Genomic DNA, 26,358 nt, shown 5'->3' with positions numbered 1-26,358 from the left:
TTTGTGGTGTGTGTTTTGAAATTACTTTTGTAAAGTATGTAACTTAAAACTTTTCTCTCTGCTTTTTTCTTCCCTTCAGGCCTAGTTCAGTGCACGGTTGCGTTGCAGTATAATTCTGCATTACAACTCTCTGCCCATACAATTCTATTGGACTGTTCACAGTACTGCGGTATAACTGATCACATTTATTCTAACTCGTTGCATGCAGGCTGTGTATTAAAGGCTATGGCCAGCCTCCATTGCAGTTCACAGTCATTATAACACATGCATTATGCAACTGACCACTGTGAACCTAGCCTCAAAGTAGAATTCTACCAAGTATCACTGAGCTAAGAATTAGAAGAAAGTTTTTCATTTATACCCAATTATTTTTTCTACGCTTTAAAGAGACACTGAAGCAGAAAAAAATATATATGATATGATTTGTATGTGTAGTAGTACAGCCTTCTTCACCTTTCAAAGGGGTTTATTAAGCATCTTGTGTTACAGGTTGATTTCTTCAGCGTATAAATAGTCTTTCCTATGTACATCACATATATTTACAGCATACAGACAGGAAGCTAGTATTCTAACTAGCATTTTTTCCGTTTTGCATCAATCACTATTTACAAGCTTATAAAAAAAAGAGATATTTCATCTTTACATAGATATTTAAAAAGTTTAGACCCTTAGGTAAATATTTTTTTTTTTTTTGTATTATTATTAAACATTTTATGTGGGAATTTTTGGGAGGGTGGGATGTAAATATATGTGTATTTTTATTTATTTTTACATTTAAATGTAGTTTTACTTTTTGGCCACAAGATGGCAACCTTGAGTTTGTTTACATGACGTCACTTTAAGCTTACAATGTACGCTTAGAGCAGGTATGTCAAACCGGTCCTACAAGGGCCGAGATCCTCACACATTTTTGATACAGCTCAAATGAATTAATGGGTCTGAATCAGGAAAGGTGTGGTCCATCAGGTAGAACACATTCCTCTCTTTCTCAGTCAATGCTAAACACTAGCATGGATCTGGCCCTCCAGGCCTGAAGTTTGACACGTGGCTTATAGGGACATAGGAGGCAGAAAAAGCGAAGCTTCCAAGAGAAGCAGTCGCTTTTTCTGTGGGGGAGAGGAATTAGTGATCGGGCACCATGGCCCGATTCATTGATTTCTGGGCTAACGATCCACGGACCGGGAGCGCGCACGATAGGCCGCGGGAGTGCACATGTCCTCCTTGACATAGTTCTACGTCAAGGATGACAAAGTGGTTAAAATACATTACATCTGCGCCGAATGCATTTTCACAAATTTACAAGGGAATTTTAAATATGAACCCTGACTCAGCAAGATTTTAGCCTATGAAGAAAAGCCTGGAAACATGGTGGAACTGGAAATGCTTTGGCCAGGGATTGCTGTACAGCTGCAATATCGCTTCATAAGGATCCCGGGCAAATTTACCTATGGTTTGGACTGTTAAAATAAAAAATAAATAAATGACCAAGCCTCTTTAACCCCTTGTCACCTATGCAGGCTGGAATTGCCAAAATGCACAGCCCAGACAGCATGGGTCTCCACAACCTGAACTATGCCAACCAACATGGTATGGGGGGGGGGGGGGGGGGGTGGAGTTCAGCCCCCCCCCCTCTTCCCCAGAACCCTTGTCTTTTACCAGACCAAAGTGAATCCTCTCATGATATAGCAAGCCCTGAAATTGCACTACCTGCCACTTTCTGTGCCCCCGCTGTATAAGCCTGTTGCACTCCAATGAGGCACAGCACTCTGCCCTGTGACACCCTTGCACTGCTGCACATTAACCCCTGCTCAGTGGGGGTTAACATGCTGCATGTTACAAGGTCTTGAAAGCTTTTTTCCCCTGTTCTCCTTCACATACTCTGCACATTTGGCGATTCTAGCATGTATTGGGGCTTTGCTATTAACTGCTAAATTCAAGTTCTATCTAAGGTGGCCATACACTGGTCGATGTGCCATTAGATCGACCAGCTGACAGATCCCTATCTGATCGAATCTGATCAGATAGGGATCGTATGGCTGCCTTTACTGCAAACAGATTGTGAATCGATTTCAGCCTGAAACCGATCACAATCTGTTCAGCTGCTCCTGCCGCCTGTCCCCCCCCCCCCCCCCCGTATACATTACCTGAGGCTGGCTCCTGGGCATCTTCTCCGCACTGCACCGCACCGCTGTTCTTGCTCCATCCCGGCGCTTCCTGTGTTACTCCGTGACCAGGAAGTTCAAATAGAGCGCCCTCTATTTCAACTTCCTGGTCACCGGAGTGACACAGGAAGTATAAGCGTACACTGGGACATGCGGAAATGCGGTGCAGCGAGGAGAAGAGGACCCCGGAGCCAGCTTCAGGTAATGTATACATGCTCGGATCGGGCCCGAATCGTACGCCGCAAGCGACGCGCTCCTACCGCCGGGCGATCGAGGGTAATTTCCCGCACGGCGCGATCGACGGTCCGATCCGATTTCGGGAGGGAATCGGATCGGCGGGTGCGTTTAGCGCAAGCGATTGGCAGCAGATCCGATCCCAGGATCGGATCTGCTGTCGAAACGGCCGTGAATCGAGCCAGTGTATGGCCTGCTTAAGACCTAGTTTATCTGACTTTATTTTTAACTACGCAACATTATCTTATTGGATTTTTTTTTTTTACTATACGAATACCATTTGTATTGCAATGAAATTTGCTGCAAGCCAAAATTATTAGCATACCATTGACTAAAGCCTGGTACACACATCCAATTTTACCACTACCATGTAGTAAGAGAGCTTACCTGCACAATATTTTCATAATATTCAAAAATCTGGTGGCCCTCATACTACATGGAGGTGGTGAAATTGGCTAGTGATTGGTCAATCAAAATTGTATGTGTATGCAGCCTTCAAGCTATGTACAAACTTTAGATAACAATCATTCAGAACAACAGATAATAAGCAGATGAACGAATGTTTGCCAACTGGAATTCCGATCTCCTAATTGAATAAGCTTATACTACATGTACAGACTAAATGTTCAAACAACCGATCAGTAATAAATGTGTGCGCATACAGGAGGAACGTCAGTTTGTTGGGTGATGATTCTGTACATGTGCGCAATGATCTTTATCTAACACACTTGAACGTTTTGAGCACCGTTCTGTATGTACCTAGCTTTATTCTTGTGGCCATTAGTGATGGTCAATGAGATGGCAAAAAATTGTGCTCATTTATGCAGCATGGAAATGACTCAAATGTGGCAATTGATTGGACTGATTGCAAGTTCCTAATAGTTTAAAGCTGATGCAAATATTGGGAAGGGGGTAAGTAAAGGGGCCCATACACTGGTTGATTTCAGCCATCGATTCTATCGATCGATTTGTTGCCGATCGATTTGATCTATCTGACAGGATGGAAAATTTAGGTCGATCTGCTGCTGGCAGCAGATTGATGGCCCATAGAGTTGCATTGGATCTAATGGTCCAATAATGCATTTAGATCGATTTCCAATAGAAATCTATTGGAAATCTATTCCTAGTGTGTGGCACACATCAGATAGATTCCTGTCAGATTTGACTTGAAATGTATCTGATGGTCGAATCTGCTGCAAATCTATAAGTGTATGGCCACCATAACGTCAGTGCTGTGCGCAAAGCGCACCATGGTAAAAATTGGTCATGTCATGTGGGCAGGGCTAACTGTAATGTACCGCATAACAGTGAGGAGGCAGGTCAGAGTTTCCTCCCACAACAGTTAAGTAAAGTGACTCTAAAGGGGCCCATACACTCAGCCGATTTTCTGGCCGACCGATCGATCCCGATCGATAGATCGATTGCAAATCGGTTGGCCGATCGACGGCCGATTTCGATCGATTTCGATGGATTTCCATCGAACTGGCAGGGTGGAAAATTTAGGTCGATCTGATGAGATTGCTTATCAGTTTGCATTGGCCTTAATGGAAATCTGATGGCAAAAAAATGCCATCAGATCGAATTTCAATAGATTTCAAACTGAAATCTATTGGAATTCTATCCTGGTAAAAAATGTTCTAAAAACGCATCAGATAGATCATCAGATGCATTTCTTATCTATCTGCTGCCAGTCTGACGAGTGTATGGGCACCTTAAGGGCTCGTTCACACTAGAGATGCCTTTTCAGTTTTTCAAGCGCTGCGGATTTTTCAATTTTCCTATGCGCTAGTTCAGATTGGGGTGTTCCGTTCACTTTCCGATCTGAAAAGGGCTGCAAGGACCATTTTTGGGGGGCTTTTGCGATAATGGAAGGTATAGGGAAAGCGCAAAACACTCACAAAATTGCTTTGTGCAGCGATTGCTTTCGCGTTTTTAAGAATAAATACATTGTATTTATTATTTTCCAGGTCAAAGAGTTCACAGCCTGACTTGCGTCGGAGTGAATTAAAAAAACGCTCTGGAAAAGCACTTTGAAAAGCACTTTTAAAGGACATACGAGGCCAACTGTGTAAAAAAAGTTAATTACTTGCCTCTCCGTTTCAGGCACGGAAGACGCCCTCCGTGCCGCTCCGCCGGGTCCCCCGCTCATTATCCCCCCGGGCCGGCTCCCGACCCCACGGCCCGGGTCGGGCTCTCCTTCCCCTCCAAAGATGGCCGCTTCCTTGCCGCGGCTGCGCAGTCCGCCTGGCCGCGAATGCGGCTGCGCAGCTCTAGGGCCAACCCCTCCGATCCACACTACGTAGCGTGGATCGGAGGGGTTGGCCCTAGAGCTGCGCAGCCGCATTCGCGGCCAGGCAGACTGCGCAGCCGCGGCCAGAGGAAGCGGCCATCTTTGGAGGGGAAGGAGAGCCCGACCCGGGCCGTGGGGTCGGGAGCCAGCCCGACCTGGGCTGTGGGGTTGGGAGCCAGCCCGGGGGCATAATGAGCGGGGGGACCCGGCGGAGCGGCACGGAGGGCGCGGACGGCGTCTTCCGTGCCTGAAACGGAGAGGCAAGTAATTAACTTTTTTTTACACAGTTGGCCTCGTAAGTCCTTTAACAAAAACGCTCCGCCCACTCAAGTGCCAGGAATTGCAAAAAAAACCGTTAAAAAAAAGCCAAACGCGAATGCTAACGCGATCAGAACACAGTGTGAACAAGGCCTAAAGGGTAATTAGACATCATTCCACAAACACGAGGAAGCAGTATGTCTGCCATGATGTGGTGAAACGGAAGATTTGCATCATGGATGTGCAGATGATAAATCAACAGAAACTGATGCTATTAGCATACCATTTAGTAATCATGAGACAACAAAATGCCAAATGCTGCAGCAATAATCGTAAAGCAGCAAATGTAGCCAACTATGACTATCAAGTAATAAATGCAACAACCGTTACCTCCGACATATGAAATGCAAGAACCATTACTTCTGACACATGTTATGCAACAACCCCTACTTCTCACACATGATCAGGGATGCTCAAATCCGAACTTGGATGAAATCCGGATAGTTGTTATCTGGATTTTATCCTGTTAAATCAAATCACCTGTGCAGGCTGGTTGGGGGGAAAGTCAATCTTACCTATCTGACGTCTTCTTAGGTCCGTCCCTCGGCGCCTCCCACGATGCGGTCCACGTGCGTAATGTGAGTACAAACACTTCCTCCTTCAACCCGGAAGGAGGAAGTGTTTGTAATCACGTGACCACCGTGTGGACCGCATCGTAGGAGGCGCCAAGGGACGGACCTAAGAAGACGTCAGCTAGGTAAGATTGACCCCGCCCAGCCCGCACAGGTGATTTTGATTTAACAGGATGAAATCCGGATAACAACTATCAGGATTTCATCCACGTTCGGATTTGCGTATTCCGACCCATGATATGCAACAACCCCTACTTCTGACAAATGCAGCAAATGATTTCCCCAACACATGCAATTAGGCAAACGTTTTTTTGACATATGAAATGCAGCAAATAGGAAATTTGGTAAATATTACCTCCCACACATTTTAAAATTCAGTAAACTACCTCTACACATGAAAACTGCACATACACATATGAAATGCAGCAAATGTTACCTTAGACATAATTTAATTAAATGTTCTGGCCCACTGGGTGCTGGTGGGATGGAGCTGCTGAGTGGGGTGGGAGAGTGACACTGGATGCAGCTGAGAGGGTGACATTGACTGGAAGAGGAGGAGGGTGACAGACACTAAGTGGGGAGGTAAAGGTAGCTAGGCATAGCATAGGTAGGTGTCCCAGTAGGTAGCTAGGTATAGGTAGGTGCCCCAGTATAGGTAGCTAGGCATAGATAGGTGCCCCAGCAAAAAGCTAGGCATAGGTAGGTGTCCCAGTATAGGTAGGTGCCCCAATAGGTAGCTAGGCATAGGTAGGAGTCCCAGTATAGGTAGCTAGGCATAGGTAGATGTGCCAGTATAGGTAGCTAGGCATAGGTAGATGTGCCAGTATAGGTAGCTAGGCATAGGTAGATGTGCCAGTATAGGTAGCTAGGCATAGGTAGGAGTCCCAGTATAGGTAGCTAGGCATAGGTAGGAGTCCCAGTATAGGTAGCTAAGCATAGGTAGGAGTCCCAGTATAGGTAGCGAAGCATAGGTAGGTGCCCCAATAGGTAGCTAGGCATAGGTAGGTGTCCCAGTATAGGTAGCTACTAGCTAGGCATAGTATAGGTAGGTGCCCCAGTAGGTAGCTAGGTATAGGTAGGTGTCCCAGTATAGGTAGCTAGGCGTAATTGGTAGGTGCCCCAGTATAGGTAGCTAGACATAGTAGGTAGGTGCTCCAGTAGGTAGCTAGGCATAGGTAGGTGTCCCAGGCCAATATATAGTATAGTAGATCGAGGTAGCCAGCAGGGGTAAAAGTAGCCAGGCGGGCAGGGAATGGGGTAAAGGTAGCCAGGGAGCGGGGGTAAAAGTAGCCAGGCAGGCAGGGAGCGGGGGTAAAAGTAGCCAGGCGGGCAAGGAGAGTGGTCGCTCTGCCAGGAGTCACGCGCCTTTAACTTATTTCCTGTTCCTGCGGTCCATGTGGAATGCAGAACCGGAAGTATGTGGCGTATACACATACCCGGCTTCAGGGAGGGTGGGCAGAGCAGGTGGGGGGCGGAACTGAAGCGGCCAGGCGGCCGCTCTATTGGTGGGTGGGCAGGGAAGCAAGCTGGGGCTGAGGCCGATGCTGCTGAGTGGCCACGCCCTCCCGCACGGTGGCCAGAGTCCCGCGGGTAAAAGCAGGTCGTTTCCCAGGACACTTTGCAACCTGGGACCGGGGACCCTAAACCTAGGACGTGTCCCGGCTAAAGCGGGACGTCTGGTCACCGTACTTAAGGTCCCGTTTATACTATTTCTGAATATGCAGGGCTTCTACGCACACAAGCTGCATGGGGAAACGCTGCCAATTCAGACACCAGCATGTCGTCCGTATCACATTCCACTGTGATTCTGGATGACATGTAGCAGTTTTTTGTGGCACACATCTGAATCTCTATAATCAAGCATGGCATGGCTATAGCAATTTAGCTGCAGCACAGGTGCTGCATTGGACACCCAGTGGAAATAGGCCCTTCGGGCCGGTTCAGACGGGCGGTTTCCAGCATCTCGTCTCTCGCATCGCCTTGTTTGTGGGCTTTTTTGCAGTGATTGTCAGCGTCCAGCGCAATTGGCGGTTTTCATACCCGCAAGGGGACATGAATACGCAGCGGTGAATCGACCCTAAAAGCCACATGAGGTGTACAGGGTCGCATGAAACGACGGGGTAAATCGGGATCGGAACGCAGCATTTGTGCAATTGACGGTAATCGTGCGATGTTAAAGGCTCCCATTCCCTTGAATGGGAGCGTTTAACCGACAAGTCCCGGATGCTTGGTGGCATGTGAACCGGCCCTTAAATTCAGCTGTATGGTCACAAAATGATGCGCTGACTTTTTCTTGTTATATAATCTCTAGCCACTGTACAATAGGCACAGTAAGGGGAGGGTTCACTCTAGTGTCATCAGAAAATGCAAATCATTTCTTGCATGTGATTTCCCCAGACAACATGCGCATTTGCTTGTAAATGCGTTGTTTTTTTTTACAGTACTGTAGCTGATTTTCAATAAGGAATCATATGCAAAAAAAGTAGTATATGTTGGCAGTTTTTTAAAAAGAAAAATTGTGACAGGTCTATTGACTCCCACACTCCCACACACTCTCACACACTCTCTCCCTCTCTCACACTCTCTCTCTCTCTCTCACACTCTCTCTCTCTCACACTCTCTCTCTCTCTCACACTCTCTCTCACACTCACACTCTCTCTCACACTCTCTCTTTCTCTCTCACACTCTCTCTCTCTCACACTCTCTCTCTCTCTCACACTCTCTCTCTCTCTCTCACACCCTCTCTTACACACTCTCTCTCACACACTCTCTCTCTCACACTCTCTCTCTCTCTCTCTCTCTCTCTCTCACACACGCTTACACTTTTTTTTGCGGTGGGATTTCACATTGCATGGAACTGCCTGTGACTTGAATAAGCTCGACTCCTGCCTGAGGCCACAGGTTTGGTACTAGGCAGCAAGACACTCCAAATTGGTTAAAGCAGATGATATTTTCTCTCCATCCTTGAAATGTATACAGCTGAATTGAAGGGTTTATTTCTTGACAAAATAAAGTTCAAAGCTAAAATAAATGCCATCCTGCCTTCTTAAAGGGCAACTGAAGTGAGTGGTAAATGGAGGCTGCTACATTCATTTTCTTTCAAACAATACCAGTTGCCCGGCAGTGTTCCTGGTCTATTTCGCTGTAGTAGTGACTGAATCACACCTGAAACAAGCATGCGGATAATCCTGTCAGATCTGACAATAAAGTCAGAAACAGCTGATCTGCTGCATGCTTGTTCAGGGTCTATGGCTAAAAGTATTAGAGGCAGCGGATCAGCAGGGCCGTCAGGCAACTGGTATTGCTTAACCACCTTAGCGGTATGGACGAGCTCAGCTCGTCCATTACCGCCAGAGGGTGCCGCTCAGGCCCTGCTGGGCCGATTTTAATGAAATAAAGTGCAGCACACGCAGCCGGCACTTTGCCAGCCGCGTGTGCTGCCTGATCGCCGCCGCTCTGCGGCGAAAGAGGGTCCCCCCAGCCGCCTGAGCCCTTCGCAGCCGGAACAAATAGTTCCGGCCAGCGCTAAGGGCTGGATCGGAGGCGGCTGACGTCAGGACGTCGGCTGACGTCCATGACGTCACTCCGCTCGTCGCCATGGCGACGAAGTAAGCAAAACACGGAAGGCCGCTCATTGCGGCCTTCCGTGTTACTTTTGGCCGCCGGAGGCGATCAGAACGCCTCCGGAGCGCCCTCTAGTGGGCTTTCATGCAGCCAACTTTCAGTTGGCTGCATGAAATAGTTTTTTTTTTATTTAAAAAAAACCCTCCCGCAGCCACCCTGGCGATCTTAATAGAACGCCAGGGTGGTTAAAAGGAAATAAAATATGGCAGCCTTCATATCCCTCTCACTACAGTTGTCCTTTAAGCATCAACACAGAGCTCAGAACCTGAAATGAGAATATGGAGGCTGCCATATTCATTTCCTTTCAGTGCAGCCCTGCTGAACTATTTGACTGCAGCAGTGTCTGAATCACACCAGAAACAAGCATGTTGCTAATTTGCCAGATCTGACAATAATGTCAGAAATACCTGATTGGGCTCTATTCATAAAACCTTACCGCAAGTTTTCCGCTCAAAACAGCGGATTTTCCCGTCCATTTAGCAAAGTGGGCATTCATAAAATCTGTTCCCGCATGAAAATCTACAATCCCCCAGCAGAGCGAGAAATTTCCGCCTTCTCCAGTGTTTTTCTAGATTTATCTAGAAAAAAGTAACAAAATGGCCATTCATAAGGTTTAGAGGAAGCGGTATGTGGACGGGAAATACCGCTTCCTCTGATTTTGCGGATTACATACAAGTGAATGGGACAGACCTCCCAGAGAGACCAGCGCACGGAGGGACTCTGCCGGCTGAAGTGTTTCCGCATGCCTTCCGACAGCTTACCGCCAGCTTTCAGCGGGAGATCTCCGCTCTTGCATCGCAGCTTTCAAGATTTCTTTGAATGACCACCCAGAAGTGTAAAATACCGCTGCGGTATTTTACCTCTACGAGTATTTACGCCACAAGTTTTTTATGAATAGAGCCCATTGTCTGCATGCTTGTTCAGGGGGTATGGCTAAAAGTATTAGAAGTAGCGGATCAGCAGGCAACTGGTATTGCTAAAAAATAAATGAATATGGCAGCCTCCATATCCCTTTCGCTTCAGCTTCCCTTTAAATGCGTGTTCGACAAGATCTTATCAAATTATTTTTTCCGCTGACTTATATCGAAAACCTGCTGTGCACAGAACAGCACTGAAATAACACGTTAGGTCCAGCAGATGTCGCTATCTATGGCGGCCCAACGTGTTATTTCACTACAAGGCGCTTTGTCCGCTTGTAAACCTTGTTGGTCTGACATCACTTCCTTTCACGTGGTGTGCTGCTGGAGTGCAGGAGCGCTCCTGTGTGAGCCGCCAGGATGCGCATAGAGAAGTGTTACTTCTGCTCGGCGCCCATCTACCCGGGCCACGGCATGATGTTCGTGAGAAACGACTGCAAGGTATAGGGCCTGCCGGTGCGGCTAGCCTCTGCGTGCGTACGTGTGTGTGTGTGTGTGTGTGTGTGTGTGTGTGTGTGTGTGTGTGTGTGTGTGTGTGTGTGTGTGTGTGTGTGTGTAGAGTGTAGTGTCCACTATTCCTGTTTTTGTTGGGGCTGGCTGAAGGGGAGGCATATAAAAACTTTAACTTTTTTTTGTGTGTGTATCTAGGACAGGTAGGTGGTTTCATAAACTGAGGAGTTGGAGTTTGATGATCTTTGTACCCAAGCCTGCAGGGCTGTGGAGTCGGAGCAATTTTGGGTACCTGGAGTTGGACTCGGTGGTTTCATAAACTAAAGAGTCTGAGTTGGATGATTTTTGTACCCACTCCATAGCTCTGGTCTAGAACAAATTGGGTTATCGTGTATGGCTGCATTTCATTGATATGGTACCACATTTGGTGTAAACAGGTCTAAAAATGAACCTGTGACTATTTAAAAAAAAAAAAAGAAAAACTTACTTGCTCACCCACATAGAGGGAAGCTTCTTGATGGTCCAGAGGCTTCCAATGTCCTCCTCAACATGATTGCTGCTGGCTGGGACACTCTTGTAGTTCCCCATCGTGTTTGAGCATTTGTGTACTGCGCATGTGTAAGAGCAGATAAGGGTGCGTACACCGCAAACTACTGATGTTGCCCGTTGGGGATCAGAACCCGATTCCTTTGGGTGACATTCAGCTGTACAGATGCAGTGTATTGCTATGTCGGGGGCAGAGGGATGATAGAACAGCGCGTGTGTGATGTCACGCGATGGATGGGGGAGAGGCACAAACAGTGAAGTCGCGTCAGGGATCAGGTGCCTCTGTACATAGACCTCATTATCTGCCGAGGCGGTTATTATCGATATTATAGGTATGTGTATAAGACCATAGGGTTTAGCGTACAGAATGGGTAGCCTAGCCGCAAGAACGTAGCCAACAAGCTCTTATCGGATATGTTCAAAGGGATCCTGCACAGCAGCGTTGTGCACCAAGATTGATCAGGGAGCTTCTGGACCAGGGGTAGGGAACCTATGCCTCAGGAACCAGATGTGGCTCTTTTGATGGCTACCTCTGGCTCACAGACAAGTCAGTAGGGGTTGATTCACTAAGCTACACTGCGCAAGCAGCACAGCTTAGTGTGACAGCGCACGTAAAATTTTTAAAGTAGGCATGCTACTGTTGTAACGTGCACTACTAACTTGCTCGCTACCCTAAAACTAACAGCTGCTCCAATTCCACTCTGGACCCTGTCAGGTCCAGTGACTTTATAGGACAAGATCCCCGCACTTTATTTGGCCCAATAGGCTGTCAGTCACTTGACAGGCAGCCTACTGGGCCAAAGTGCTGGGAACTCATCCTACAAAGAGAATCAACCCATAAGTCAGCTAGCTAATTATACAAGCTGTTAGTCGATACTCCTGTCTGGCTCTCGGGGAAATTGTTGTCCAGTGACTTTGTTGGACGAGATCCCTACACTTTGATTGGCCCAATAGGCTGTCACTTGACAAGCAACCTATTGGGCAAAAGTGCAGGGAGCTCGTCCTATAAAGTGAATAAACCCCCAAGTCGGCGAGCTAATTTTACAAGCTGTTAGTCGGCATTTCTCCTGTCTGGCTCTCGGGGAAATTGCTGATGTCGCTGAAACCCAAGAGAATCTGAAGACGTGTCTGACACTTCCGCTGCCCGGAGGATCAACTGTGTACACATCGCCATGGCATCAGGGACATGAGCCCTTTGCCGCGCATGCGCACTGTCCCAGTTTGAAACATTTTGCATAGCTCTCATGGAATTACATTTTAAACTTTGTGGCGTTTATGGCTCTCTCAGCCAAAAAAGTTCCTGAACCCTGCTCTGGACCATCACTGGTTTCCTTTAAGATTTTCTGAGATATTCAAACTAATGTCCCCTAGCCCTAAGGCCCCGTTCACACTGGGTTGGTGGGGGGGGGGGTGTTACATTTCTGCATATATTCACTGTACATATCCGTGATTTTTGAGTGATCACGATTTTTCTCCATTTGAACAGTGATCGCTTAAAAATTGCGGAAAAGCACCGCTTTTTTGCGAATCGTCGGCGATCGCTGCAGTGACAAGACAAGACAAATAACATTTATATTGCGCTTTTCTCCTTGCGGACTCAAAGCGCCAGAGCAGAGCAGCAGCCACTAGGGCGCGCTCTATTGGCAGTAGCAGTGTAAGGGAGACTTGCCAAAAGTCTCCAGTGAGATCACTGCCATATACTATTAATTACACCATCGCTTTATCAAAGTGCTAGTGATGGCCGATGTGAATCTGCAGGAAAATGCCTGCAAATCGCCCCAGTGTGAATGGGCCCACTCCAGACCATCCTAGTAAACGTCAGCGCTCATCTAGTAATTTATTATTTGCATTTCTATAGTACTGACATCTTCCGTAGCACTTCACAGAGCAGTCTTGTCACTAACTGTGCCTTAGAGGGGCTCACTATCTAATCCCTACCATAGTCATATGCCTATTAACTTATCTGTATGTTTTTGGGATGTGGGAGGAAACCAGAGTGCTCGGAGCAAACTCATGCAGACACGGGGAGAACCTAAAAATTCCATGTAGGTAGTGACCTGGCTGGGATAAAAAACAGGTATCCAGCACTGCTAGGTGAGAATGCTATCCACTTCACCACTCTTCTGCCCAGTTGAATGGAAACGAAAGATTTCGATTTTCACAGTTTCAACAAAAGAAGTTTTACAGTTTTTGAAACACTATAATTACCCAGTGGAGATTCTATGGAAAATGCCAGGTTTGCTCCTTCCTGGTAGCATCCACTAGCTTGTGTTTGCCAGTGGGGTGGGTGTTCCCTTCCTCTGCACAGAGCAGGTTCCTTGACCCTGCCTACATTCTTCTACTGCAGTACTACAGCTCTGTCTCTAACGCTCCTCTCTGCGCAACATGTAATGAAACTTTTACACTTCTTCACACTCTGGGAAGGGGTAATGCTTTCTTACACACTGAAACATGAAGACATGAATTGATGATTAGACTTTGATTAGCTGATCTTTCATTAGCACAAAGGAGATTATCAGGGCAGTTAGGGTTGCAACGGTATGAAATTCCACGGTATAACTGTCTAAAAAATACCACGGTATTATACAATTATTTGGACCTGTGCTCCCCCCTTACATTACATAATGTGCCCCACTCCCTCGGCATACATATGATTGGGGCGCTGTTAAAACTGTAAAAAGGCTCACCCTGCTCCTGCAAATGTCCTGGTGGCGTTAGAGATGGGTGTAGCCAGTAATAGGTGGCCGCAGCATAGGTAGCCAGGGATACGTGTAGCCAGTAATAGGTGGCCGCAGCATGTCTAGCCAGTAGTAGGTGGCTGTAGCATAGGTAGACCGAGAAAGGTGTAGCCAGTAGTAAGTGGCCGCAGCATAGGTGGCCAGGGATAGGTGTAGCCAGTAGTAGGTGGCCGCAGCATAGGTAGACAGGTAGGTGTAGCCAGTAGTAGGTGGCCGCAGCATAAGTGGCCACAGCATAAGTGGCCGCAGCATAGGTGTAGCCAGTTGTAGGTGGCCGCAGCATAGGTGTAGCCAGTTGTAGGTGGCCGCAGCATAGGTAGCCAGGGATAGGTGTAGCCAGGATAGGTGCCCGCAGGAGGGGGGACGACGCAGCAGTAGGGGGTACAAATACTCACTTGCCGGCTGGTCCTGCACACGTGCACTGGCTTCATTCTTCTTCCTGTTTTTGCGCTCCATCTCTTTGTAACATCAGGTAAATGGGACGCAAGAACAGGAAGGAGGAAGAAGCTAGTACATGCATGCAGGACCAGCCGGCAAGTGAGTATTTATTCCCGCCGTTGTTCATGTGCCCGCTGCTACATCGCCCTGCCCCTGAAAACCGTTAAACCGTGATTGTGCATGGTATAATTAGCATGCACAATCAAACCGTGATATACCGCGTCAAATGTAGGGTCAATACTGTGTTCAGTTAAAAACTAGCAGCCTATCGGCCCTGTTTCAGCTCTAAAACTTTCACTGGCAGTGTGCTGATGCAGTGGTAAATGGTGTTTCCCCATTCATCACCAGGCTTGTTACATGACACTCTCCTGATGCTCAGCTTTAAAGGGGGTTGTAACATCCAAAAATAAAAATTTCCTAAAAAAAATAGTACCCCAAATGTGTAAAGCCCTTTTTTCTAAAATAGGTCCCTATATGTACCTTTATTTTTATTTTTTTTACTTGGACTGTGTACCTGTGCTGAATTATGCAGTGCCAACAGGATTGTGGGAATGCAAATAACTGAAGCTTCCCCTTTCAGATAAGATAAGGACACCATTACCAGAAGGGCTGTTTGATAAAATTATTGAATTGGAAGGTTGATTGGGCTGCAATATTGAGTGATGTATGGGCACCTTAAGTTGTGTACATAGCAAATTTCACTTCTTGGCTTCGATGATTGTTCTGGCAGGGTTTCTTTTTGTTTTCAATTACAATAGAAAGATTTTCTGTCACGACAGATGACATTGGCTCATCAAAGTACCATGTCTATGAGAACCTTAACTACATAAAAGACAAAGAAAAGCAGGGCTGTGGAGTGAGTTGGAGTCGAGTCGGGGCAATTTTGGGCACCCATAGTCGGAGTTGGAGTCATGGTTTCAGAAACTGAGGAGTCTGAGTCGCATGATTTTTGTACAAAATCCACAGCCCTGTTAAGTATTAGACTAAGGAGTCGAAGTCGAGGAGTCGGAGTCTGAGCAATTTTGGGTACCTGGAGTTGGAGTCGGAGTTGTGGTTTCAGAAACTGAGGAGTCTGAGTCAGAAGATTTTTGTACCGACTCCACAGCCCTGAAGAAATGGGCACATAACTGAGCCACATGGCTCATAGGACAGAAAGGCATTTCATTTATGCTTTGCTGAATATTTTGCTGGATGCCCACATGCCATAGTTCTTGTACTGCCTTGCATATGATAATTTATTCATAGTCAAGCTCAAAAATGCTACATCTAGTTTACAGAATTATTTTTAAAGACCAGTTATTTGCATATTTTTTTTTATAATGTATTAATAAGGTTAATTTTTATACTTTATAGGCATTCCGATTCTGCCGGTCAAAATGCCACAAAAACTTCAAGAAGAAGCGCAATCCTAGAAAGGTCCGATGGACAAAGGCCTTCAGGAAATCGGCTGGTAAAGAGCTGACAGTGGTAAGCTGTTATCAATCTACGCCTTTCACAAAGAGTAAGAAAATATATTTGACTGGCAAGTTTAAAAGAAAATAAATATGGCAGCATCCATAGCCAATAATACAAGAAGGACATTGGGTTAGGAAACCATAGCTCTAGATGGAAGTAACAGTTGGGCTCATTGCTGGAAGTAATGTAAAGTTAGAATGGGCATTGCTCTCCCTCTAACGGCATGGATTAGGAAAGCAGGCACCGCCCATTATCCATGCATTGCGATTGCGTACAGTGAAGCTCAATGAAGCATATAGTCAATGGAAAGTATGCTTCATTGTTCACTCATTTTGCGGTAACTCGCTGCATGCATTATGATGGTGCACACATACTGCTACACACCTGCTGCACTGTCAACGATGCATAGCTGGTTTATTGCAGTGCGGGAAGCCACATTACAAAGCGGGCATTATGCAACACACCACTGTGAAACTTGCCTTAGGCAATTTAAACACAGGACACTAGGAGAGATTACAGCTGGTAAAAAGGTTTCTGAAACCTGACAGGTCTAATAATTGTTATGAAACATATTTTCTACTGCCACAGCTATCTGGTGTTGTCCTCTCTCAACCAACCATAACAATGCCATCCTCAGTGTACAGATGTAGTAATCTCACCTACAACCCCCACTACTGTGCAGAGCAGCAGGGCTGGGCAGTAGCATTAAAATAAATCAAAGTTGTTGCAGAATTATGCACATTTTCTATCCAAATGAACGCAGCTTGAAAATGGACCAAATCTTCAGAGATGCAAGTCGGTCCATTTTCAAGTTGCAGAAATTTGCATACATAGTTTGCCTTATCCTACATCAACTCGGAATTAACATCTTGATGACCCTCCCTTCGGAGCAGTCACACTTGTGCTCAACCAGGAAGTTATGACTGCAGATTAGAACCTTACAAATATATTACCTTATCAAACAGATATGTGTTTATGTGGATTCAGTTATATTTGAGCCTGCTTCTGTTTGCAAACACTGCACATCATGGAGGATGCACATCATGGAGGATGCACATCATGGAGGATGCACATCATGGAGGATGCACATCATGGAGGATGCACATCATGGAGGATGCACATCATGGAGGATGCACATCATGGAAGTATACAGGGCTGATGTACACCACAGTAGGAGCGAGGGTAGGGGAGAGTCACAGCTGCTCTACCAGGTGTCTGGGTCTATTGGCACAGGTGGACTCCTGTGTATCAGTGGTGGGTGGAGCTGATCTGCACGTTAGTGGCTTTTCACAGCTGTGTTACATGTTAGTGGGGGAGCAGGGGGAGACTGCTGCACATGTAGATACTATGGTAGAAGTCTGGTACATAGGGGTAGTTGTAAATAGAAGTAATGCTGGAAATAGGGTTGCAACGGTATGAAAATTCACGGTATGATAACCGTCAAAAAAAATACCACGGTATGACGGTATTACGGTATACGGTATTGCGCAATTATTCTCATTACAATTACCCTTATAAAAATGAGAAAATGTCAAAGTTGAACAAACTCTTCTTTATTAAACTCTTAATGGTTAGGGTCCTCCTGTCATGCTTGAAATATTTACTCTTCTACATGTCAAAAAAACAATACCAAAAGTAAATCTCAATCTCTCGTGTCACATGACTGCCTATGGCAGAGAGGGCAGATAATAAGGCCATTGGAAAGCACAGAAGGTTAATATGTCTGCTTCCATGAAACAGGAAGTAGAAACTATGCAGATTTATTTTAGGATTTGTATCAGCTGTAGCAAAGAAAGAAATTGCTGTTGCATATCTTTGAGCAGAGAGGACGTTTTGAATTCAGGTCCACTTCAAAAATGTTGGTGAAGCATAGTGAAAGTTTTATACATAACTGCGGCTTCCTCCAACCCATCATGCGCACAGATCCCTCCCACGCCGCCATACTCAGCCTTTTCTATCGCTGGTATTGAGTCCGGTAACTTGAGCCAGTCGCGGCCAGTCTGAGCATGCGCAGTGCGTTCTCTACAGCAGAGAATAATACTACGCAGGCATAGTAATATTTTCTGCCAGAGACAGAGGGAGCGCACTGCGCATGCGTAAAACTGGCCGCGACTGGCCAAAGTTACGGGACTCAGTAACAGCGATAGAAGAGGCTGAGGATGGCAGCGAGGGAGGGATCTGTGCGCATAATGGGTTGGAGGAAGCCGCAGTTATGTATAAAACTTTCACTATGCTGCGTATCTGGTTTCCTTTAAAGGATACCAGAGCTGAAAAATAAAATGCAAATGGGTGGAGCGGACATGAATTAGGTGAAGTCCTGTGCTAAGCCACTGCGGGCGATTTCATTAAAAAGTAGGGGGACAGTAGAACAGGGGGGAGCGTTGGGCATGAGGACACATAAAAACACACACACACACACTCTTCACACCTACATGCCATAGTACGTATACACACTGGCTGCATTCATACAAACACAGCACCTCTCACACAGTAGCACTGCTTATCTGGTGTCGTAAGCTTCAGCTCCCCACGTGCAGTGTGTCTCTCGCTCCTTCTCCCAGGCGGGCGGCATACTCATCATTTTCATGGGGGAGGAGCGCTGGACATTCCTTTGAACACTGATCTGTATCAGTGTTTGTCAGCTCTGCAGTCGGGGGAGGCAGGGGGCTGCATGCATCTAGCAGAAGGGAGAACGGGCTGTAGCCTTTTCTCATTTGCCGATTTATTTTGCAGGAATGACCTGGTGACTCCCCCTCTGCCTTTGTGGTACAGTCCACAATACAAAAAAAAAAAAACACAAGCAGATACATTGCCGGGAAAATCATTCGCCATGTGCGCTCCAGCCGTGGCCGCGTCATTACAGGACGCGCATCACCGCCCAGCTCCTGCACTCATATCGGCAAGCCTCCCGCAATCAAGAACAAGCTTTGGGAGCTTGTCTTTGTTAGGAAGGGAGACACAGAGCAGGGCAATGCCGGAGCAGTGGCGGGGATGCGGAAATACAGCAAAAACCGGTATTTCCTAAAAGTGCTTACCGTGATTACCGTGCATTGTAAAACCGTGATATACCGTAATACCGGTAAATCGCGGCAACCCTAGCTGGAAAGGTGTAGGTTGAAAAAACAAGTTTCTAGTTGACTTGACAGGCTATTGGACATGGGATGGTGTGTGAGGTTATGTACTACAGGTGTTTATGGCTGAAGATTGTGTGTTTTGCTTTGTAATATGTGTAGTGTCTCCTTGGTGGCAGTGGTGGGTTACTGTACCACTTTTCCTAGTGACCCTTTGCCATTTATTCTTGAACACCTTTAGAATTTAATGCATAAAAATGCCTTATGTAGAGCCGCGTGTGTAATTTTGCTGCAAGCATAGCCAGAAGTAAGACTGCATATCATACATTATAATTTTTATTTTTTCATTTAGGATAATTCATTTGAATTTGAAAAACGAAGAAATGAACCTATTAAATACCAGAGGGAGTTGTGGAGCAAGACTGGTAATGTTTCATATTTACTTGTTGCTTATTACTGGTTTCTTTGTTAAGGTGGCCTTACATTATGTGATTGGCACCCAATCCATTAGGCTAGGTTCACAGTGGTCAGTTGTATAACGCACGCGTTATGTGTTATGCTGACTGTGAACTGCAATGGTGACTAAACCTAGACTTTAATACAAAGCCTGCATACAGCAAGATAGAATAACACCATCAGTTACAAAGCTGTACTGTGAACAGCCCCATAGAACTGTATGGGCAGTGAGTTGATATGCAGAATTATTCTGCAAATCAACTGAGCACTGTGAACATGGCCTCATATTATTCATTCTCTCTGGCTGGAAATTGATGGGAAGTGGTGATTTTACCACGTAGCACCACCACTGACTCTTGAAAAGTTTTCAGAAGAAATCTGTGAAATAATAATATTTTAAATCACTACTAGCCTGGTGTTATATAGTACAGCTTAAAGTGAACCTTAAAGCTATTTGACTATTGATCTCCAGCTTCTCCTTCCAGCAACTTATCAATAAGTGACTGCCTTTACCAATCAAACTTCAGTACATAATTCTATCAGTTGATCAATTCATTGCCCTTAACTTCATGGGTTCCAAAAATCATGCATTGTGAAAAGGCCCTCCCTGCAAATATATGATCACCAATTAAGGGTTCTGTCCCTTCAGGTATCCATTTTTTTTTTGTTTATTGGAAACCTGCGTAGAAGGTACATTTTTGGCTCATCTCAGCGGAGCATTAATACTGAGACCAGTCAGCTGCCAGAAGGCTCTGAGGACAGTCTGTTACTATGTATGATCACTGATGTGTCTTTGGGGAACTTGGCTTCTCTGTGTGGTTTATAGACTGCTGATATTGGATTATTGTCAAGTTTTTCAAAACAAAAAACATGCTAATAAGATATCTTGGCAATTTATATGGAACTAATAAAATTATTTTTGTAGTTGAGGCTATGAAGAGAGTGGAAGAGATCAAGCAAAAGCGCCAGGCAAGGTTCATCATGAACAGGTGAGATTTAGTCCTCTAGCTGTGAGCTGTGAAGCTAGCTGTGAGCTGTGAACTGTAATACTCCAATGGCACAATCTTTATACATTATCTCTCCTTTTGTAGGTTAAAGAAGGGCAAAGAATTGCAGAAAGCCCAGGACATCAAAGAAGTCAAACAGAATATACATCTTGTGCGGGCTCCTCATGCTGGTAAGTTAGCAAACATGTCATTGACATCCTCAGTATTTGCAGACACACTGCTTTGTACAGGGGTAGGGAACCTATGGCTCGGGAGCCAGATGTGGCTCTTTTGATGGCTACATCTGGCTCACCGTTAGGGGTTGATTCACTAAGCTGCACTGCTCAAGCAGTGCAGCTTAGTGTGGTAGCGCAAGTAAAATTTTCAAAGTAGGCACGCTACTGTTGTAGCATGCAATACTAACTTACTCAAGTCCACCCCACCCAAACTAATGGCCGCTCCAATTGACCCACTCTGGACCCTGTCAGGTCCAGTGACTTTGTTGGACGAGATCCCTACACTTTGATTGGCCCAATAGGCTGTCACTTGACAAGCAGCCTATTGGGCAAAAGTGCAGGGAGCTCGTCCTATAAAGTGAATAAACCCCCAAGTCAGTGAGCTCATTTTACAAGCTGTTAGTCGGCATTTCTCCTGTCTGGCTCTCGGGGAAATTGCTGATGTCGCTGAAACCCAAGAGAAGCTGAAGAGGTGTCTGACACTTCCGCTGCCCGGTGGATCAACTGTATACACATCACCATGGCAACAGGGATGTGAGCCCTCTGCTGTGCATGCACACTGTCCCAGTTTGAAACATATATTGTATGGCTCTCACGGAATTGCATGTTAAAATATGTGGCGTTTATGGCTCTCTCAGACAAAAAGGTACCTGACCCCTTGCACCACTTAAGGACCAGCGGTATCTGGGCACTTAAGGACCAGAGACCGCTGGTCCAATCCCGACAGAATCCCGACGAATCGCAGCACATACCCGTCGCAACCGCCGTCATCACCGCTCGCCGGGACCCCCAGGATATAGACTCTGCCTGTCTCTATGACGGCAGAGTCATGTGAGCCGGTCAGGAGCCGCTTTCATTGGCTCCTGACGCTTTTTTTTTTCAATGTAAGCCAATGGGAACAGCTTACATTGAAAGACAGGGCCAGGAGCCAATGAAATCGGCCCCTGACCGGCTCACATGACTCTGCAGTCATAGAAACAGGCAGAGCCTGTGAGATGCGGCGAGAATCGTCGGGTTTGAGCGGCACGATCGGCAGGGAGTGGCGGAGAAGGCAGATGCATGCTGCGGACAGTGATTGAAATCTACGCCCTGCCAGCCAAAAGCCCACCAAAACAGGGCGTAGATTTCAATCACTGCGGTCCTTAAATGGTTAAAGGGATCTGAGCAACAAAATGTAACAAACCTATCTGACAAATGGATTGTTAATCATATTTTTTTTTCTGGCCAACCTAGGAGCACCAAGGTTCTCAGTGTACTTTAAAGGAATGCTGTAGTGGAGTCGGGGGAAAATTAATTGAACTTACCTGGGGCTTCCAGTGGTCCCCTGCAGACATCCTGTGCACGCGCAGCCATTCACCGATGCTCTGACCCCGCCTCCATGTCACGTCTGGAATTTCAGACTTTATAGTCTGAAAACCCCTGCGCCTGCATGACCATGTCCTCGCTCCCGCTAGCCAGTCATACACTTCAGCTACTACATAAAGACAGTCACACTGCCACACTGTTCATTCATTAAGTTTCGTGAGTGACATTGTGTACTGTGCTCACTGCTCACTGGTATTATTCATCTCATTTGGCAGTGATACCCTTCACTTAGGTTGTACTGTGCTCACTGCTCACTGGTATTAATCATCTCATTACCCAGTGATACCCTTCACTTAGGTTGTACTCTGCTCACTGCTCACTGGTATTAATCATCTAATTACCCTGTGATAACCTTCAGTTACGTTGTACTCTGCTCACTGGTAATAATCATCCCATTTTTGCAGTGATTCATTAGCAACATGTCTGGCAGGGTTCGTGGGGGTGTCAGGAAAGAGAGTTCCATTGCTTCAGCCACTTTTGGGACTGCTCCACGGCCAGGGAGATGACGCCCAGCTGTACGGGGTCGTGGTGCAGCAGAAAGGGCAGCACAGCCTGGGCCGAGTCAGCGGATGCCGTTATCACGATATTTTAATACTTCTGGTCCCCGTGTGGTGGTTGAGCAGATGGAACCTGATGTATTGATGGGCACCATGACTGCATCTCAGACCTCTACTGTGAGCAGTACTCCAAGCAGCAGCAGCCAACGCCCCACGCTTGCTGTGACATCCACCCCAGCAGCCAGTGGTCAGCAGCCCTCCCAGGACGACAGCGCTCTGTCACTCAGTCCAGCATCTGACTGTCTGCTTTGTCCTCCTGACTCGCAACTACACTCTGCGTTCACACTGCCCGGGTCCACTGACGCATGTAATTTTTTGGGCAGCACTATTACACCGTGGTACACACCAGTGAGTTGCCATGGTCCTTTTGTGACCTGACTCAGTCGCTACTAAAGTCTGCGTTCACACTGCCCAGGTCCACTGACAACTCTGCTATTATGTCATTGCTAATCGCTGCAAACAAAACCCCCCAAAAAATTACAAAAACCTCTCTGGGTCTTTTTGGCGTCAGCCACTCACCCTCCTCCAGTGGTACCATCACTGCCAAGTGCCATTGGAACTCACCTTCACCTCTGTGATTGCTTAACCTGTATTTCCCTGTGTAAAACCACTTATTACCATTTAATAGCCCCATTTAAAGTGTTGATTTCATTTTAACCTCTTGACGACCAGCTAACGCCGATTGGCGTAAACTGGTCGTCTGCGGGTTACCATGGAAACGGCTGCTCAATCGAGTGGCCTTTACATGTCCGTTCACGGAGGGTGTCTCTGTGGACAGCCGGAGAGCCGCCGATCGCGGCTCGCCGGCAAAATGTAAACACGCGGGGAAGAAATCCCCGCTGTTTACATCATACGGCGCTGCTGCGCAGCAGCGCCGTAAGGCAGATCGGCGATCCCCGGCCTCTGATTGGCCGGGGATCGCCGGCATATGATAGGCTGAAGCCTATCATACAATGCGCAGGACGGATATCCGTCCTGCGCAGCTCAGAGGGGAAGGGAGAGGGACGGAGCGCCGAGAACGCTGCGGAGAGGGGCTTTGAAGAGCCCCGCAAAGCGCAGCAAGCCGGCGGAGATCAGACCCCCCCAGGAGGACATCCCCCTAGTGGGGAAAAAAGGGGGTAAGTCTGATCGCCCTGGCTCTATCCCGATCTGTGCTGCGGGCTGGAGAGCCCACGCAGCACAGATCATAGGAAAAGCCACTGGTCATCAAGTGGTTAAAATCCATTTTCTCAAAAACAAAATATTTTTGGAATTTTTTTTTGTTTAAGTTGTAGGCCCTTATCACCTTGATAATCCATGCACTTTGGGGATTGTAGCATGTATGGGAGCTTTGCTATTAACGTTAAAAGAAAATCCAGATCCTTGCCTCATTCACAACCGAAAATCGGCGTCGTGGCGTGGACGCATTTCATAATACGGAACCAATCACGCCGGAGGTAGATTTTTATTTTTTTATTTTTTTTTTACAACGGCCGTGGTTGCCGAATTTGTGGATCAAGACATTCGAGCATCACTACTCTGGTGTACATATAAACAAACAGAGGTACGCTAATGCTAAAATGTTAGAATGTCCTATACATTGACTGTTTAATGAGTCACTGGAACCCCGTATCAGCTGAGTTCTGATGCATAGATCTCCCCCCTGAAAATGGCCCCGACCTTTTCACTTAGCTATAGAAAACGTATGGGCCTTTTTCTGCAAGGTGATAGGGCTACAGCTGATATGGGGCTCCAGTAAATCTTATTATACAGACAAAATTCTTGGGCATTCACGTTGGCAATGACAGGCTGGGATGACTGACAGGGTAGAGTGTCAGCTTCTTGGCCAGGAGCTTTTTGTTCTCAAAAGCAAATGCCACCTTAATATAGCTTTAAAGTTCCAAAGCTTTGACAATTAGAGGAGTCGATCTCCCTAGAATGCCAAGTTTGAATCTTGGCCTGGGTGCAGTATTCATGGAGTTTGGTTGCATGGGTTTCCTTGCGCATCCCAGAATATACTGGTATAATAAGTTTCCCTTCCCAGAAATTTAGATTGCGAGACCTGGTAAGAGACTTTTACTGTTTCATGTACTTGTAAACTTCTGAAAGTCTTAATGGTATATAAATACTGAATGGCCAGGTTTGTTGGTGCCAAAACACAGAATAGACTTCAACCACAGAAGGGTTGTTAATGCACAATACTCATATTTTTGAATTTCTTTTCAGGAAAAGCCAAGAAATTGGAAGACAAAATGGTTCAGAAGCTACAAGAGGATGTGGAAATGGACGACGCAGAATAGCAGAGGATGCTAACATCCTGTTTATGTTGTCACTGCAGTGCTTGCTTCTTTGTGGGGACATTTCTACAGCACTTAACACTGCCACCCGGATGACTAGTTTGAAGCTGGACATTGCACAGCATGACTGTTTCTGTATGGAGATGGTTTGAAAAATAAATGTTTTTTAGCCTATGCCTTTGTATTTACACTCGTGAATGCATAACCTCTACTACAGGGTTTTCTGTCAGGCTGAAAAAAAAAAAGCTTTACTGGTACAGTGAAAACTGAACCAAAATTTAAGCTGGAGCTGAAGGCAGACAGTCAAAGTCCTTGTTTCTTCCAGCAACTGAGACCTGACTGACTGCTTTTGAAAATACTCCACTCATGCCACAGTTTTTTTTTTTTGTATTTGTCTTTATAAATCAACCATGGGTTTTTATTGCACACACTGAAATAACACCAGTCCCCTGCATTGTTACAAGTTGCAGCTGATTTTTTTTTTCTCCCTGGTATAGCGGAGTACTCTATAGATTGTTAGGATGCTTCATGCTGTTGAAATTGTTTGCTTAAAGGGAAGGTTCAGGGTGAGTGAAAAAAAAATAAGAAAAAAAATCCACTTACCTGGGGTTTCCTCCAGCCCGTGGCAGGCAGGATGTGCCCTCGGCGCCGCTCCGCAGGCTCCCGGTGGCCGACCTGGTCGGGCTTCTTCTGCGCTCCAACCTGCGTTTCACACGGGCGCGCTGACGTCATCGGACGTCCTCCGGGCTGTACTGCGCAGGCTCAGAACTACTCAGCCTACGCAGTAAAGCCCGGAGGACGTCTGATGACGTCAGCGCGCCCGCGTGAAACGCAGAATGGAGGGCAGAAGAAGCCCGACCAGGTCGGCCACCGGGAGCCTGCGGAGCGGCGCCGAGGGCACATCCTGCCTGCCACGGGCTGGAGGAAGCCCCAGGTAAGTGGATTTTTTTTTTCTCACCCTGAACCTTCGATTTAATGCACTTTTTTTCGGATTTATCTATAAACAGTTCACTCAAATCACCTATTACAGCAATCCTAGAGAGTCAACACAGCAACGTAACTTAATCAGATTTTACTTTCTTATTTTTGGTCTGAATTTCTTGGCATGTACTCACAGCTAAGAGTGATTTGTAGGAATGTATAATCTGAAAAGTTTTTTTATGGTGCAGGCCAGCCGCACAGCAACAGCTAGTGGTGGCAGCCTCCCAAGATATTGTCACTGAAGTGAAATTTTGTCACCAAGTACTCATGTGACTATCCCTCCTCCAAGAAACTTGTGCTTCCCCTACAAACTAAAATTAGTGAGAAATAACTGGCAGAAACTGGGTAACAAATTATTTCAAAATTGTTATATTTACAGCTATAATTAAGAATCACTTTGTGTAAAAAGTAGCCAAAAGGCAAAAATGTGTTTAAATGTTGCAGTAATAGGCCCACAGCATGGACTTGGGTTAATATATAAAGTAAAATAAAAATAGCATTTGCCCCTGCTTTATTATTATTATTATTTTTTACGTTAAATATTTCAGATTGTCAAAAAATTAAATATTAGCTGTAGATAACCCCCTCCCCCCCCCCCCAAAAAAAAAACACAAAATGCACTTTTTGGCTCACTATTAAGTAATTACTTGCCGTAAATTAAACCTAATAACTGGTTGTGCCACCCT

The 26,358-nt window shown here is 46.2% G+C and overlaps 1 protein-coding gene across 1 annotated transcript; it reads left to right on the top strand.

Annotated features, from left to right (window-relative positions):
* The first annotated feature begins 10,420 nt into the window (after positions 1–10,420).
* RSL24D1 (ribosomal L24 domain containing 1) lies at positions 10,421–24,865 on the top strand. The gene is made up of 6 exons (XM_068272523.1): positions 10,421–10,558; positions 15,643–15,756; positions 19,168–19,240; positions 20,197–20,260; positions 20,363–20,448; positions 24,621–24,865. The coding sequence occupies exons 1-6, from the start codon at positions 10,478–10,480 to the stop codon at positions 24,692–24,694; spliced, it is 492 nt and encodes a 163-aa protein (XP_068128624.1). The 5' UTR covers positions 10,421–10,477; the 3' UTR covers positions 24,695–24,865.
* Positions 24,866–26,358: the final 1,493 nt, after the last annotated feature.

The sequence above is a fragment of the Hyperolius riggenbachi genome, chromosome 3 (assembly GCF_040937935.1).
Source record: "Hyperolius riggenbachi isolate aHypRig1 chromosome 3, aHypRig1.pri, whole genome shotgun sequence".
In the NCBI taxonomy this organism is placed as follows: Eukaryota; Metazoa; Chordata; class Amphibia; order Anura; family Hyperoliidae; genus Hyperolius; species Hyperolius riggenbachi.
The sequence above is the reverse complement of the archived record's forward strand: the minus strand, read 5'-3'. Positions and strand labels throughout refer to the sequence as shown.